General features: G+C 39.9%; 1 protein-coding gene across 6 annotated transcripts in view; it reads right to left on the reverse strand.

The window, feature by feature from the left end:
• The window catches only part of LOC132141063 (caskin-2-like), a 57,743-nt gene that overhangs the window by 13,760 nt on the left and 28,321 nt on the right, over positions 1 to 15,662 (reverse strand). For all 6 annotated transcript variants that reach the window (XM_059550288.1, XM_059550277.1, XM_059550268.1 and 3 more), the window contains exons 4-7: positions 7,505 to 7,602; positions 5,609 to 5,754; positions 4,947 to 5,042; positions 3,100 to 3,230 (exon numbers count right to left, since the gene is read on the reverse strand). In XM_059550288.1, the coding sequence (XP_059406271.1) occupies positions 3,100 to 3,230; positions 4,947 to 5,042; positions 5,609 to 5,754; positions 7,505 to 7,602 (471 nt within the window). The remainder of the gene's footprint in view (positions 1 to 3,099; positions 3,231 to 4,946; positions 5,043 to 5,608; positions 5,755 to 7,504; positions 7,603 to 15,662) is intronic.

Raw genomic sequence — 15,662 nt, forward strand, 5'->3', positions numbered from 1 at the left:
CTGAAGTGCCTCATGTCCTTGTAAATGAAAGTGATGAGTCACAACAGTGTTTAATCGTCTCAGAAACACAATCTTCCCAGACATCCTCACACATCTTTAGGGAGACTGGGACGGTCCTCTCCCTCAGGATGATCATGTGGGGGAACGTGAGTCAGAGAGAACACTGACTGTCTGTTGGCACCAGGACTTTCCCAGCCTCATCCTCTGCTGTGCGGATACAGTGTCTGTGCTGTGTGGCTGATGACACAGAGGGTGTGCTCATGTCCAAACAAAAAAAACCTACTCATCTATATTCAAAAGTATATGTTATAATCTACAGGAATCATTCAGAGAGTACTGCAGCTCTGGTGAGATGTTATCTGACTAGCTTTTTATGAAATATAAACCATTGTATCCAACCTACTGCCACACAAGCGTTCCAGAGAGTTTACAGATTATGTTTGACATAAACAAAAGTGCAGTGTAAAGCAGCAAGCAAGCACGTAGTGAAGCGTCACACAAGAGTATAACGAAGCGTGATGTGTTTCAAAGTATTATTTATGTGCATTGTAAATATCACAAAGTGTTGAGAAGTGTTATATAAGCATGTTAAGAAGATTCATATAAGCGTCTTGTGAAGCCTGACATGAGCACATGTTAATGCAAAGACGCAAATAGATTCAAATTTGCGCTATTGCTTTGAACATGCGGTATACGCCTCAATCGCGTCTCCCACACAAATGTTAAAATTTCAACTGGAGTGGAAAATTAGCATGATGCGTTGTCGTGCAAGCCAACAAATGAAGAGCTAGCTGATTGCTACATCCAGCTGTATTAGAAAATTGAGGAGATCATTACTATGTTTTTATTATTACTATTTTATTATTTATTCACACACGAAAAACATCTTCCAAGTAATCTAGAACAATAATGGGATATGAACATTCTCTTCGCTTTTGGTTATGCCGAGATTTCACTGCAGGATTTTAGCCTAGAGTTTCACTTGCCGACAGGCTTTTGCAAAATCTCCAAATACCCAAAATTGGAGGCAAATCAGTGCTCATTTCCGTGAGTGAAAATCACACAGTGTGAATTATCAAAGACAAGATCTGAGAGAATCACAGATGCCAGTGAAATTTTTGGCACGCTAAATATCTGGACCTTCCGGCAATTCCAAATCCTGCTGTGTCCTACAGCCAATGAAAGAGCAGGATTTTTGCGAAACAGGATTTTTTTGTCAGGAGGAACAGTGTGGTTTTCGTCCAGGCCGTGGAACACTGGACCAGCTCTATACCCTCTACAGGGTGCTGGAGGGTTCATGGGAGTTTGCCCAACCAGTCCACATGTGCTTTGTGGATTTGGAGAAGGCATTCGACTGTGTCCCTCGCGGCGGCCTGTGGAGGGTGCTCCGGGAGTATGGGGTCCGGGGCCCTTTGCTAAGGGCTATCCGGTCCCTGTACGACCGGAGCAGGAGCTTGGTTCGTATTGCCAGCAGTAAGTCAGACTTGTTCCCGGTGTGTGTTGGACTCCGGCAGGGCTGCCCTTTGTCGCCGGTTCTGTTCATGATTTTTATGGACAGAATTTCTAGGTGCAGCCAGGGGCCGGAGGGGGTCAGGTTTGGTGACAACACGATTTCGTCTCTGCTCTTTGCGGATGATGTTGTCGTGTTGGCCTCATCAAGCCAGGACCTTCAGCATGCACTGGGACGGTTTGCAGCCGAGTGTGAAGCAGCTGGGATGAGAATCAGCACCTCCAAATCCGAGGCCATGGTCCTCAGTCGGAAAAGGGTGGCTTGTCCTCTTCAGGTTGGTGGAGAGTTCTTGCCTCAAGTGGAGGAGTTTAAGTATCTTGGGGTCTTGTTCACGCGTGAGGGAAGGATGGAGCGGGAGATTGACAGACGGATCGGTGCATCTTCTGCAGTAATGCGGTCGATGTACCGGTCTGTCGTGGTGAAGAAAGATTTACCGGTCAATCTACGTTCCTACTCTCACCTATGGTCATGAGCTTTGGGTCATGACCGAAAGGACAAGATCCCGGATACAGGCGGCCGAAATGAGCTTTCTCCGCAGGGTGGCTGGGCGATCCCTTAGAGATAGGGTGAGAAGCTCAGTCACCCGGGAGGAGCTCAGAGTAGAGCCGCTGCTCCTCCACATCGAGAGGGGTCAGCTGAGGTGGCTCGGGCATCTGTTCCGGATGCCTCCTGGACGCCTTCCCGGGAAGGTGTTCCGGGCGCGTCCCACTGGGAGGAGACCACGGGGAAGACCTAGGACATGCTGGAGAGACTATGTCTCCCGGCTGGCCTGGGAACGCCTCGGTGTCCTCCCAGAAGAGCTGGAGGAAGTGTCTAGGGAGAGGGAAGTCTGGGGTTCTCTGCTTAGACTGCTGCCCCCGCGACCCGGCCCCGGATAAGCGGAAGAAGATGAGATGAGATGAGGATTTTTTTGCGAACAGCGGGAAGTTCTGGGAGGAGTTATATGAAACGTAGTTTGCAGACCAGACCGAGCTGGTCATACAGTGTGAACTCAGCGTAAGTGTAATGTGTGTTGAGAAGCATAATGTACGCATGCTGAGAAGCATCACAAACGCGTTGTGAAACTCACATGCAAAGTGACAGAGAAGAGGACCGCCAATTGTTTCACTTAAGATTTTACTGGTTTGATGCATCCATTGAGGTCTATGGATTATTGTCATGATGACCATATGTGCTTTTATGGTGTTAAACATTTGGCCACTCATTCACCCTCATTACATGGACTCAGAGATAGATTATTGTTCATTCTTTGTGTTTATCTGAAGAAACAGTCAAATACACTAGGGACGGTGTGAGTGGAACTTGGTGCATCAAAACAGAATTCAATCCATTTGTGTTCAGAGGTGTGCATATTAATTTTAAATGTAGGTCATCCAATTACAATGTATTGTAAGGGTCATTTTTACATTATATCAGCAGTGTTTCTGTACTAACAGCTGTGGAAAACACCTTAGCTGGAGAATCAAGCGAGGTGTAAAAACACAGCAGGGCTGAGACACGCATCTCTCCAGAGAGGAAAGACAGCTGGACACAGCTGAGACTGATGCCTACAGATGTGCTACACACACAAGAGGTTTCCAAGAGCTCACCGAATGACATCCTTGTGTCCGTTGCGAGCAGCGAGGTGCAGAGGAGTGTTACAGTTTAACTCTGACCCGTCTTTCCGATCACCCTCTAACAGAGACGCAACCATATTGCTGTTTAACAACAGCTGAGCCACCTACAAAAGAGAAAGAGATCATTGGAGTATTTTGTACCAGTATGGATAACTAAAACTAGTATCTTAGTCATTTAAATCAAATAAAACATATATATTACAATAAATACAAGAAAATATGCCTTGGAAACTAATTTAAATAGGTAATATGTACTACTAAAATGACTGAAAAAAAGCTAGAACTGAAATGCAAATTAATTAATTGAAGAAGAAAAAAAACAAGCATTATGAAAGCACAGCGAACAAAACGTTAAACAAAACCATTCTTCTGAAAACTGTGGCTTTAAACAGAATATATATTACACAAGTAAGGTACAAACACTCTTGTTAATGCCATGTACAGTTTAACATTAAACTGAATTCAGAGCAAGATTTTTGAATGAAAAAGTAGGGACAGAAAAGAAAAGGGGGGAAAGAAGAGAGAGTCACACATGCACACAGACAGAGGGCTCTTGGGAAGGTGATTGTTGGCTCTCAAAGGATACTAATGTATCCTACAGTATGTCCATCCAAAAACATCTGGGCCTCAAACACTAATGGTGTTTTCCAGTGAAGCATAGTTAGTGGAGCTGAATAGATGAGTCATTTCATTTTCTTCAGTCTAGAAGGCGAGCGTCAGACTTGCACTGGGGATTGTGGATAGTGTGGAGTATAGAAAGTAAAAACTTCAACTTTATGCAAAACGGAAAAAATGTTGCACAGCAGCCAAACGTTGAGAGACGAGCCAAGGTTGTGACATCTGCCACTGTTTCTGATGGTGGACATAAATGTTTTTACAAAACTTTTTAAATGAATGAAGTCGAATGAAATGAAAAAGATGGCCAGTCAAATGGCCAGCATAGATGGAAAAATATCATGACGTTCTTTGAGCAAAATAATGTATCGTTTTACGGTTATAAAAAAAATGTGGAATACTTAAAAAATGTGAAATTATGGGTTACCATTTTTCTATCTATAATCATGTACATGATGACTCTATTGACCGTGCATTGAAATCGATCATAGATCACACTGAAGACAGCCTCACTGCTGTGCACTTTAAAGTGCACCCAAAGCAGGCAGTACTGAGTGAATTTCCTGCACGTCAGCACACACGTGGGGCGAGAAAGCCATTATCCAGTTGCTTCAGCCGCACCCTGATACCTCAATACAGCAGCTGATTAAATACCACACATACACACTGCCATTAAAGTAACACCTTGAAAAAAAGGCCTAAATATACAGCTGAAGTGAAATCACACACCACTGGACATGTGTGCGCCAGAGCATGTAAAACACAGCCTCTACTGAAACCTGAGCTCTTATTCACCTGGTACATGAATGATGAATGACACACAAAGACAGACGGGAAAACAAATCACAGTCAGGGCAGAAGGAGAGACGAGGAAAATCATTCTGTGAAATACAGACAGGTGTCTCCATGGACTGTGCTTATCTGTGTTCTCAAAAAAATTGTCAAGAACATGATAACATTTCTCTGCAAAGTCAATCAATTTATATATTTTTTTTCTTACTTTTCTTTGGACTTTAAGCTGAAATATGACCTAGACATGTTCTTGTCAGATTTTGTGAGATTCACCCACACATCAGATGTAATATATGAGATCACTGTAACCATAGTGACATTGACGTAACGAATGACATCTCGCATGAAGAATGAGCACAAACACACTAGCACTGAAACACTGATAAGTCGCTGATAGAGATGAGCTCACCGACCTTCACTCGGCCGAACTCACAGGCCAGATCCAGAGGAGTCTTCTTGGCCTTATTTAGAATGCACGGGTTCGACTGGTGCTGCAACAACATCTCAGACTGATAAACAGAGAGGGAAAGAATTGAAGAATTATGCTTTTTTTGTACCAATTTATTTGTTCACATGTGACAGATTATCTCTGATCCATCACTAATACACACAAAAACACATCTGGGGTCACTTGTTGATTTTGCAATGCAGATATCATATTTCTTTGCATTTCAGAGAGCTGATGTCAGTTGATTCACAGGTGCTGTATCCAACAACACTGTTCCTCAAACAGAGACGGACTGGCCAGTTTTCCCAGTGGGCTTTTAGAACAAAATTTACAAACAGAGCAAATATGGAACAATTTTCAGTAGAAAAATATTGTCAGGTCTGCCCATTTAAGCCATAGTGGTGCTTTGCTCTGTGTGAGATGTTTGTTCACAGCAATCTGTTTTGAAGCATCTGGGTGTGGTCTAACAGATTTTGCATGTCTCCTTTGTCTGACACACCCATTTCCGCTCTTGGAGCCTCTACAACGAGCTTTAGTTAAATCAGGTGGGTTTAATTAAGGAGACATGCAAAATGTGTAGTGTTGCGGGGGAAATGCTTGGGAACTATTGGTCTAATGGGTACGCACCACTTCATAGTGTCCGTATTGAGCAGCCAGGTGCAGTGGAATCTGCCCGTCATGAGACGCATTGTTAACAGCGGCCCCCGATCTCAGCAGCATGAGCACTGAGTCAGCTTTACCCTGCCATGCTGCGTAATGAAGCGGCCGCATTCCTGCAGAGCAAATCAGACTGAATTAAATCTCTGACACACACAGTTATGCAATCTCTGTACAAGACTGAACAAAATTTTGTTAGAATGCAAATTAAGGTCATCTAATGTTTGAAGAAATACTCAATATGCTGGGTATTTTAAAGCGTTCACATTTATATTATTATGTGTGCTGTTCGCAACCTCAATTCCAATGCATTTCAATTAAGAAACTGATTAGTAATTTAATTCACTTAAATGGATAGTTCATCATTTCCTTACCATTAAAACCTGTGTGAATTACTTTCAGCTGTTGAACAGAATTGAACGTAACAAAACAGCTGATAGTGACTACGTTTACATGGACATCAGCAATCTAATAATTTACCTTATTCCAAATGAGACAATATTATGATTAAGGTGTTGACATGAGTTGCTTTAAGAATATTTCTTTCATGTTCCCGTTTTACAGTACATAGTTCGATTAAAGGGTTAGTTCACCTGAGAATGAAAATTAATCCGTCTTCTAATCACCCTGGAAGCATCCTAGGTGTATGTGACTTTCCTCTTTCAGTATAATCCAGTCTAAGTTATATAAAAAATTGTCCTTGCTCTTCCATGCCTTTCAATGGGGGTAAAAGGGTGTTTGTTGTCAACTGTTCAGAAGACGTGAAAAAAGTGTGCGCATCTATAAAAAAACGTCCCTCATATGGCTCCGGGGGGTGAATAAATGCCACCGGTCAGGAATCCATGCATTTTTGCGAGATAAACACTTTTTTATCACTTTCGCTTACTGTTGGGAACCAGAAGACGTGCATGCAGATGTCATAATTCATCAAATCAAAACACTGGTCACGAATTAGAAGCACAAAAACAAGGATTTGTAAAGAAAACTGGATTTTGAAATAAGCCAAGAGGAGACTTTCATTTGCTCCTACATTTCCCAGAGGCACGTGTGCGACTCATACATCTTCCATCTTCCTCCTGCACTTTCTTCCGGTTCCCAACAGTCAGCAGAAGTGAGAAAAAGTGTTTATTATGTTTGAAATCTAGATATTTATCCTACAAAAATGCCTGGATTGACGACAGGGGACCTTTATTCATCCCCCGGGGCCATGTGAGGGACATTTTATTACAGATGCGTACACTTTATTTCACGTCTTTTCAACAGTTGACAACAAACACCCACTTACCCCCAATTGAAAGGTTTGGAAGAGCAAGGACAATTTTTTATTTAACTTCGATTGGATTATTCTGAAAGAGGAATGGAACATACACCTAAGATGCTTCAATGGTGAGAAGAAGATGAACAAATTTTCATTCCCAGGTGAACTAACCCTTTAATGGCACACGTCATTAAGTTTCCAAGCGACGCCATCCAAAGTCCCCTCCAGAATTTAATGTATAAACATAGTTAATCTTCGTTATGATGCCATGAATAATTTTGGGTGTTTCATTTTTAATTTTACAAAAGCTTCAAGTGTAGTTAATTATTTGTCATGCTATATGTGAAGTCCTTGTGTGTATCCTGTCGCAAAATACGGTGAAAAATCCTACATGAAGCTAATAGTGTGATTAAGGTGTGCACTTGTCTATGCTGAACTTCGATCTCCACATGTCTTAATTCGGTAATTAAAAGGTCAACAGAACTAAAAAGCTTAGGTCTTCTATCAAGCTGCAGTTATGAGGTCCCGGATTAATATGCAAGTCAATAACAACCAGTTGATAGTTTTACTCAATGTAGAGCTGAAGGTAATGAGGAGTTAGTTCTAACCATTGCAATCCTTGATGTCCACAACAGCCTGAGCTTCCAACAACAGAGAGAGCAACTCTGTAGTGCCCGTGAGAGCAGCATGATGCAACGCTGAAAACCTGATGGGGGAAAAACATTGAAAACTTTAAAGAGATGGAGAGAATAGTGAAAAGAGCAACTTTTGACATATTAAGAACAAAACTTTTGGAAAAGATGCAGGCTACAGACAAATAATAAAGAAGCCACTCTTTAACATATATCAGCTTATTTTGATACCAGAGCACAGTTACACCTTCATTATTCCCCACTTGAGTCCATGTGATGACATAAAGAGAATGGAAAAATAAAAGCTCCAGTACATGTGAGTTTGCCAACAAACCAATGTCTTGTAAAAGTGCCTTGTATTGCTCAAGCTGTGGCACAATTAGAGACTGAAGTCTGAAATTTACAAGGCTTCATGAGGCGAATAAAAAAAAAGAAGTGTGATAAGAGGGATATATACAATATTCATTTCAGTACAAGCTCAGGCAACATAAAACAGTGTCCTCTGGGCACAGACAACCACACTCGTATTATCTGATGTTTACAGAAGTGTGACAAATGAAAATGCTACTTGTCTGGGGTGGATGTATTGTGTTAGGACATGCCAAAATCAAAGCAAGACCTCTCACAGGTGAGTAACAGGCCTGTCTTCCTCACCCCCCTCAAATGCTTCAGACACCTCAGATGTAAATCTCCTTCCAGAATCTTGTCTTAGTGAGGTCCTCACTGTCAGCCGTTAGTGCAAACATATCACTTTAGAAGGGGAAGCTGTCACTTGAGGTGCAAGTGGCCCTATAAAGAATGAGCCAAATTTCACTGTGGTGCTTCTGGAATAAACTGTGCACCAGTGACAAATTAGCTTAAATTCCCCACTTTAGTATCTTTAAATGTCAAGTCACAGCATGGCAGACATTACTTAAGCAATGACCATTTCATCAGGGTGCTAAAACTAAGAAAACAGCTCTTTTCTCTAATGTATGAGGTCAACTCTGCTACAAAGCCTGGCTATATATTGCCTACATTTAGAACATTTCTTGTAAATTTATGGCAACTTTCCTAAAAAACAAAATCTGAGAGTTTCTAAAATTTCTGATTTTTGTGTGTGTGTGTGTGTGTGTGTGTTTTTACCATAAATTACCAAACTTTTTCCACCTCTTTGCAACCCTCCATACACTACAATACTTTTTACCATATGTTTGGCCTGATTTGCAGTCTGGACAAGTCAATGCTATTTGCCAAAAATCAGAGCATAAGCAGATTTCAGGCAGTCAGAGTTGACATACTTCATAAAAAATTGTATAGTGTATAATAGCCACAGTCTCAGATTTGTTTTTAGCTTCAGACTATGATTCCATACAGTCGGAGGAACTTGTTTGATATGTTCAGCCAGGCTTTCAGCATTCTACCAGAACCTTGTAAAGGACCATTTTGAAACCCTTTGGAAGGCTCAACTTACTGCAGAGTTCGGTTTTGTTTGCCATTGGGGATGGATGTCCCTTTCAGTGCATTTTGGTTTTGCCTTTGCGAAGATTTTATGCAATGCTGCTTTAGAAATCAGCCAAAAGGCGGCATATTTAAAGGCAAAAAAGCATCTTAAAAGGCAAAGAAGTCATGCTGCCAGTCTTCGAGAAAAGACATTTTGTCCTGAGTAGCTACGATGCTTCAAATAGATGCCTAAATTGGCAGCTCACAAAGTTTTGGAAGTCTCAGGCAAGAATTATAACTTCAATTTGTCTGCAGCGTCAGTCCGGAAGCTTTGCCTATTTATGGATTTTAACCCACAACAACCCTGACTCATCTTATCAAGAATCATGGAGGAACATCTTATGTGGTTTGTTTAGCAATGGAGGTATTTTGGCTCAGCTTTTTTTTTTTTATGAAAAGCAGAGTCAAGAGACTTTTTACTCAATCCATATGGAGCAAGCCAAAGGAGCTGTTCATTTCCTGAACCCATGGCCTCAGACTGGCTTCTCAGAACTGACTGCTGTGTCTATTAGATGGGACAACATAGACAAGTAGAGCGGAAATAGATCAGACAGGATAAATATGACCGCTCAAGTTGATTATTTTTATGAATGCACTGAGACTCCAGCTGAGGGCAAACACTTTCCCGACTGAGCTTTTGAAGAACTGGAACTTTACAAGGTCTTCCAACCCTCAGAATCACAACCTGGTGAAAAACGTTCACATTGTGTTGAATCACACAGGACACAAAGTTTGCAGTGCTTAGCAGAAATGCTCTGATGTAAATCAGCTTGACGTGTAAGTTTCTTCACAGTGGATGTACTCGACACTCATGAGAAATGGCATGACAGCTGTGAAGGTCTGAAAATGAATAATTCATTCTAAGGTTTAAGTGGAGGATGAAAGGGGGTGGTGTGGCATAGTGGTTAAATTTTAGGATTAAAAACCAGAAGTTGGCCGATTGGATCCCTGCAAGGTCCTTTTTCCAAAGAGACAATATCTCTTCTACATTAGGATTTTGAATTAGTTCCAGAAATAAATTCCAATAGTATTAGTAGTTTGCCAGTAAATAATCATATTAATCCTATTAAAGTAGAATTAATTATACTTAATTACTACACAAAAAATCTCCAGAGTCGAGAACATTCCATGGCACTACAACAAGAGGGCAGGTTAAGGCAAGAAATGGAGACTGCCAGAGGCTCCATGGCACAAAGCCATAGGCATAACATTACTTTTTTAACTCTCCAGAATCTAGGATGGCAATGTCAGCCTCACAACTGGGACATTTGTGTTTGAGGAGGGGAAGAAAATCAGTTCATGCCCTCTCTGTGTGATGAGCATGCCCGCACAGGACCCGTGCCCACACAACTCAATTTTACGCAGAATTGAAACCCCCATCTTGGGGGTCATTGTATAACAAGCATTTATTTGATTATGCACTTTTATATCCACGCTACAGTGCACAGATATCATCCCAATAAGAGTGCATGAGAAGTCTGCTTATTCCGTCTAGGTCTGGTTTTGAGGTGCGGGGCTCTTGGGTAGGTGGCACAATCACTGCTCTGTGGTGTCTTTCTTTTTAGCTTCTTTTTACCTGACCTGCCGAGGGCTGGACCTGAGAGCCCTGCGAGGGGATGTAGATGCTGAAAGAAACCTGTGTTGTGAAAGAGCTCTCTCTCTCATGAGAACACTTCTACACACGCTATCCATCTTTCTAGGAAAAAAACTAAAATAATTATTGTAATGACAGGTCTTCCTTATCCCTAAACTGGACCTGAAGTGAACCCCACTTTACCAGGGAACTGGTCACTCTCCATGCAGAAGATTTTCAGTAAATAATAATTTAGATTTCAGCCCATTCCTCAAACGTCAGCATGGCTTTGAACTGAAATGTAATTAAAGTTAAATTAAATTAAATGACATTACATTTAAATCAGCATGTTTAGTAATAATTTTGGACATGTGACAGAAAAACTAAATGTAATAACAAACAAACATAATATTTTGTGACAAGCAGCACTGGCCCGACCGGACAAGTGTGAGTACCGCAATCTGGCCTTAGGCCATCCTTATTGTTGAGCCTTGCCTATAATAAATATTTTAGGGAATATGTTAGCACAGGCATAATTCAGCAACAATTAAATGTCATTAAGCCTTAATTACTGTCCTTAATACTTAGTAATGTTCACATATAATGAAACTTTAATATAATGACACACATATAATGAAAATTAATTGGAATATTGTCATGTTCTTTATCAGCTTACACGAGTTGGCTGCATTTGGCCATCATACCAGACAAAAACACAGTTTTGCACCCCAGGAAATATCAAGAGTGGGTCAGACAGTCCAGTGGCTGCCCGCAGCGATATTGAACAGTTGTTGATTTACCCACAAACACACAATTCGGAAAAGTTCCCAGAACTCAGTGAGGGTCTTGTGTTACAAGACCTGTCCACTTTCACCTTAATTTCTCGGGATGTCAGAATGGATTTGATGCATCCTGGCAGCGCTGCCCTAGGAGGACAAAGGACAGGGCTCCAAAGAGTCCCTCTCACACCGGCTTTGCCATTCATTCACACACATTCCAGCATGTTTGCCATGGAAACGCCCACCATACAAATCCTAACAGTTCCCCAGAAAGTCAAAGGCGGCTCAAATACCAATTTGTCTCACAGACAAGCAAAATCTTTGACGCTACAATACTATTATTTGCTAAACCAAGCCAGCCCCCCCAACCCAATTTAATTTTTTCTCCTTTACCAACAGACCTGGGCATGCAAAAGCATTAAAAACTTTCACAATCAAAAGTGCAAGCTTATGATGCATGCTGAGGTCATCATTAAGTGGCATGCAGAAACAAGGCTTTCCTAACAGTGTCACAACTCTCGTGTCTTTTAGATGGATGTATCTGATGAAAACATGTTCAAAAAAGTAACATATATATATATATATTTTTTTTAAATTATTATTATTGTAGAACTGAAAATTGAAAATGTACAAACAACATAATATTTGTTCAGTGGCACCTTTTTTTATTACTTAAGGCGAGTATCACTGATACCTATAATACTGATGTCTCTTTGAAACTGAACATTGATTACAGCCATTCGACATTACACTGTAAATGAGAGCTATCAAATTTAACATTTACGTTAAAAAATAACAACATTTAATTTAACCTAAAACTATGTTCACATAAGACCCATTATAATAAATGTCATATTCAGCTACCTGTGAGAAAGTAAGAAATACACAGAAATGTAATAAAGTTATCAAACACTAAATTCAAAATTAAATATAGATGAATCCTTAAAGCTTCAAAAGCTACCGATTTACTCTTTTTTCTTTTGTTTTCTGATTAACAGACATCGCAGCAGCTGCGTTAGGTTTTCTGGCTACTATTTCTTTAAGAGCTGCTGCTGCTGCTAAATGTGATGTGGATCTGCCACACATCTTGTTTTCTCATAACGTTTTATATATAATTGCTCTTTAATATTAAATTATATACATTTGTGCGTGCAATTGAAGAGCACGTTACAAGCACAGTATAACGGCAGACAGGACCGAACATTTTGTTTTTCCTGACATATGCCCTGAAAATATCTCATATGAGCGCAGTTCACTGTTGCTGTACTGAAGCTCCTTTTCACCTGTAGCGTTTTCCACGCTTGTTTGACTTGCACCTGGCGCTGAGGCGTAGTGAAGTGTGTGTCTGAAGTCGTAAAAAGACATTCTGCGCGACTAAATAAACTGAACTTTTGTCAAGAAGAAAGAGACAGAAGCAGTTATAGTAAGTGGGGTGGGCCAACCTCAGCCCTGCCCCTGCATTAACTGAGTTAAATATTTTTAACGCCATTAAACTAGAAAATTGCGTTAAAGCACATATTTTGACAGCACTAATACACAGTGTGTAACAGCAGATTTGAGTTTTAAACAACTACATTCTCGCCTGAAATACTTTTAAAACTCAATTTCATTACACCATAACAGTAATATTTAGAAACACTAACAGTGTTTTAGTAATATTTAGAAAATTATCAGAATAAATGGTGGTTGAAATTACAATGCTGCGTAAACTCAACAGAAGCCCATCAACCCCCCCCCCCCCCCCCACCATGACGCGGATTCGTGTCTGTTGTGAAGTGAGTTTCACGCGCGAATAAACTCTAAATGTTCAAGCGTCCAACTACGCGCAAATAGAACAATTTATTTGCGCAAATCAAGTCTGTTGTGAACGCACTGTAATACTAACCCTAACCATACAGTAAGTACATGTAGTTAATTAATACTCAGTACTTAAATGTACCGAGTTACTCATATATTTTGTAATGGGGAGTATGACCCAAATATGTTATTTTGTAAGATTCAGATTCCAGACAGCCTGAAGCTTCTGCCTCCACACGGGTGAGTCTAAGTACTTCATTCCCATTAATAAGCTATACAGGTCTCTGCATGATTGGGTTACATACACTCTGAGTGAGCTCGACTACATCCTTTAGCCCCTTTTCCTGTTTTCCTCTTCTGTTAGTAAATTTCCATTAAATAGAGATGTTACATAACAAAACCCGGTCAGTAGATACCATGGCAACTTAACAAAACAAAATAAAACAACATGACTGATGCATCTTGTTCAAACTAAGAGTGGACCACTTTAAAGACCTGAGACGTCAGCCAATCTAACCCGAGAGTTTATCTTGAATATTTTTCGTTATCTATTTATAGTGCTTTAATGCCATATAGTGGCAGATTTGTTCACACCAGCCATAAAAGAAAGCACAAATCAGCACTCAACAACTTCCATAAATCTTCATCCATCATTCCCTGTTTTCCTCTTGCCTTCCCCATCCGGCCTCTATAATGGCTGTTCAGTGCTTTGTAAACACTCCTATCTAATTCGTTACGGTCCTTATCCATGAATGGCTATCTCTGACCCCTTGACTGACCCACCCCCCTTTCTCTTCTTTATGACAGAGAGATGGGGGGCGGCCCAAAAACAAGCACCTAAATGTCATAAGAGTCTCAAGTTTAATATACGAGGTCAATGTACCATTTTACAGCCCTGCGAGAGGCCCATCTTATCTCAAAGACACTGTTGACATAGCATGTTTTAATGGACTGTGTGAACAACGATAGTGGTCAGTTTAAGACGAGACACAGGTAAAGCATCTGGCTCAAAGGATTCAGACTTATAAACACTGCTTTTAAGGCTAATAGCTTGTGTGTACATGAAGTTGTCCAAACATGATTATTATAGCAAAAACTGATGAGTTATTTCAAAGCATCTGGGGAAATTTGCGCATTCAAAATGTTAAAAGCTTACATGACAGTGCACAACTTAAAGTGTTCAGAAAAATAGGATTAGATATAGAATGGCCACACAATTCAATATAATAAAGCCAAGTGAAAAATTGATCATAGTCACGAAACCTTATTACGAAAAGTTTACAGAGTGGTGTAATCCAGAGGTTTGATTGCTGACTCAGATGTCTGTGTGATTCAGCGACTTGCAAAAAGCGTTCCTGTCAATTTCCAAACGAATCAAAGTGGGATGATAAATCACACAGGAAGTCGATGTGCCTGCACATGATCATACTGACACTCTCAAGTGACGGGACGAGGATGTGATGCTGTCAGTGGAGAGAACATGAGCAGCTCATTTGTACTCCCTTTTCAAAATTTTGGAATCACTATATTTATTTATTTATCATTTTAAAATAAATTAATGCTAAGATACATTTATTTGATAAAGAAAACGCTTTCATGTTACAAATAATTTATGTTTCAAGTAAATGCTGTTCTATTGTAGTTGATATGATAATAATAATAATAAATGTTTCTTGAGCAGCAAATCAGCATATTAGAGTGATTTCTGAAGGATCATGTGACACTGAAGACTGGAGTGATGATGCTGAAAATGTAGCTTTATTTTTAAATATATTCAAATAGAAAACATTGTCATAATATTCTCAAAAAAAATAGCCTATCTTTTAATTCAGCCTTGGCAATGTAAATATCAAAACAGATTTCAACACCAAATTAAGAATTTGTGGAAATTATGGTCAAACTTTATTTTAAAGTCCAGTTCTTGCTATTAGCAAACCATTAACTACGTCTTTTGTCTCAATAAACTAACTAATAGTTAGTAAGATAGTTGTTAAGTTTAGGTATTGGGTAAGATAAGATATGTAGAAAATGCTAATAAGCATGCTAATAAGCAACAAGTTAATAGTGAGAGCTGGTCCCTATACTAAAATGTTACCAAAATTTTACTTTGTTATTTTTTTGATTCATTAACCATTAAGAACTCATTGAACTATGACATTAAATGATGATGTAATGAATTAATGATGTATTTTCAGATTATTTTATGAGGAACTTTTCATCCATTGACTGCTACCTACCATCCATTATCTGCCATGTTGGCATTGTCTTTTGACCCCAGTGTTCATTAAACTATGATATACTTGCAATAATACTAGTGCACTGAGGTGTCAATAAACAAGAAACCTATATTTCTCTGGCAGCTTTTCTATTCAGTTGACTTCTCAGTTTTTGTGACCTTATGGGAAAATGTTGACTGGCTGCAAACACCAGAATGTCTGTGTTCTGACCTGATTATTATGTTATATTATGTTATGTTATTTCTTATGAGATTCACCAAAACAAC

Source organism: Carassius carassius, chromosome 1 (assembly GCF_963082965.1).
Source record: "Carassius carassius chromosome 1, fCarCar2.1, whole genome shotgun sequence".
NCBI classification, from domain to species: domain Eukaryota; kingdom Metazoa; phylum Chordata; class Actinopteri; order Cypriniformes; family Cyprinidae; genus Carassius; species Carassius carassius.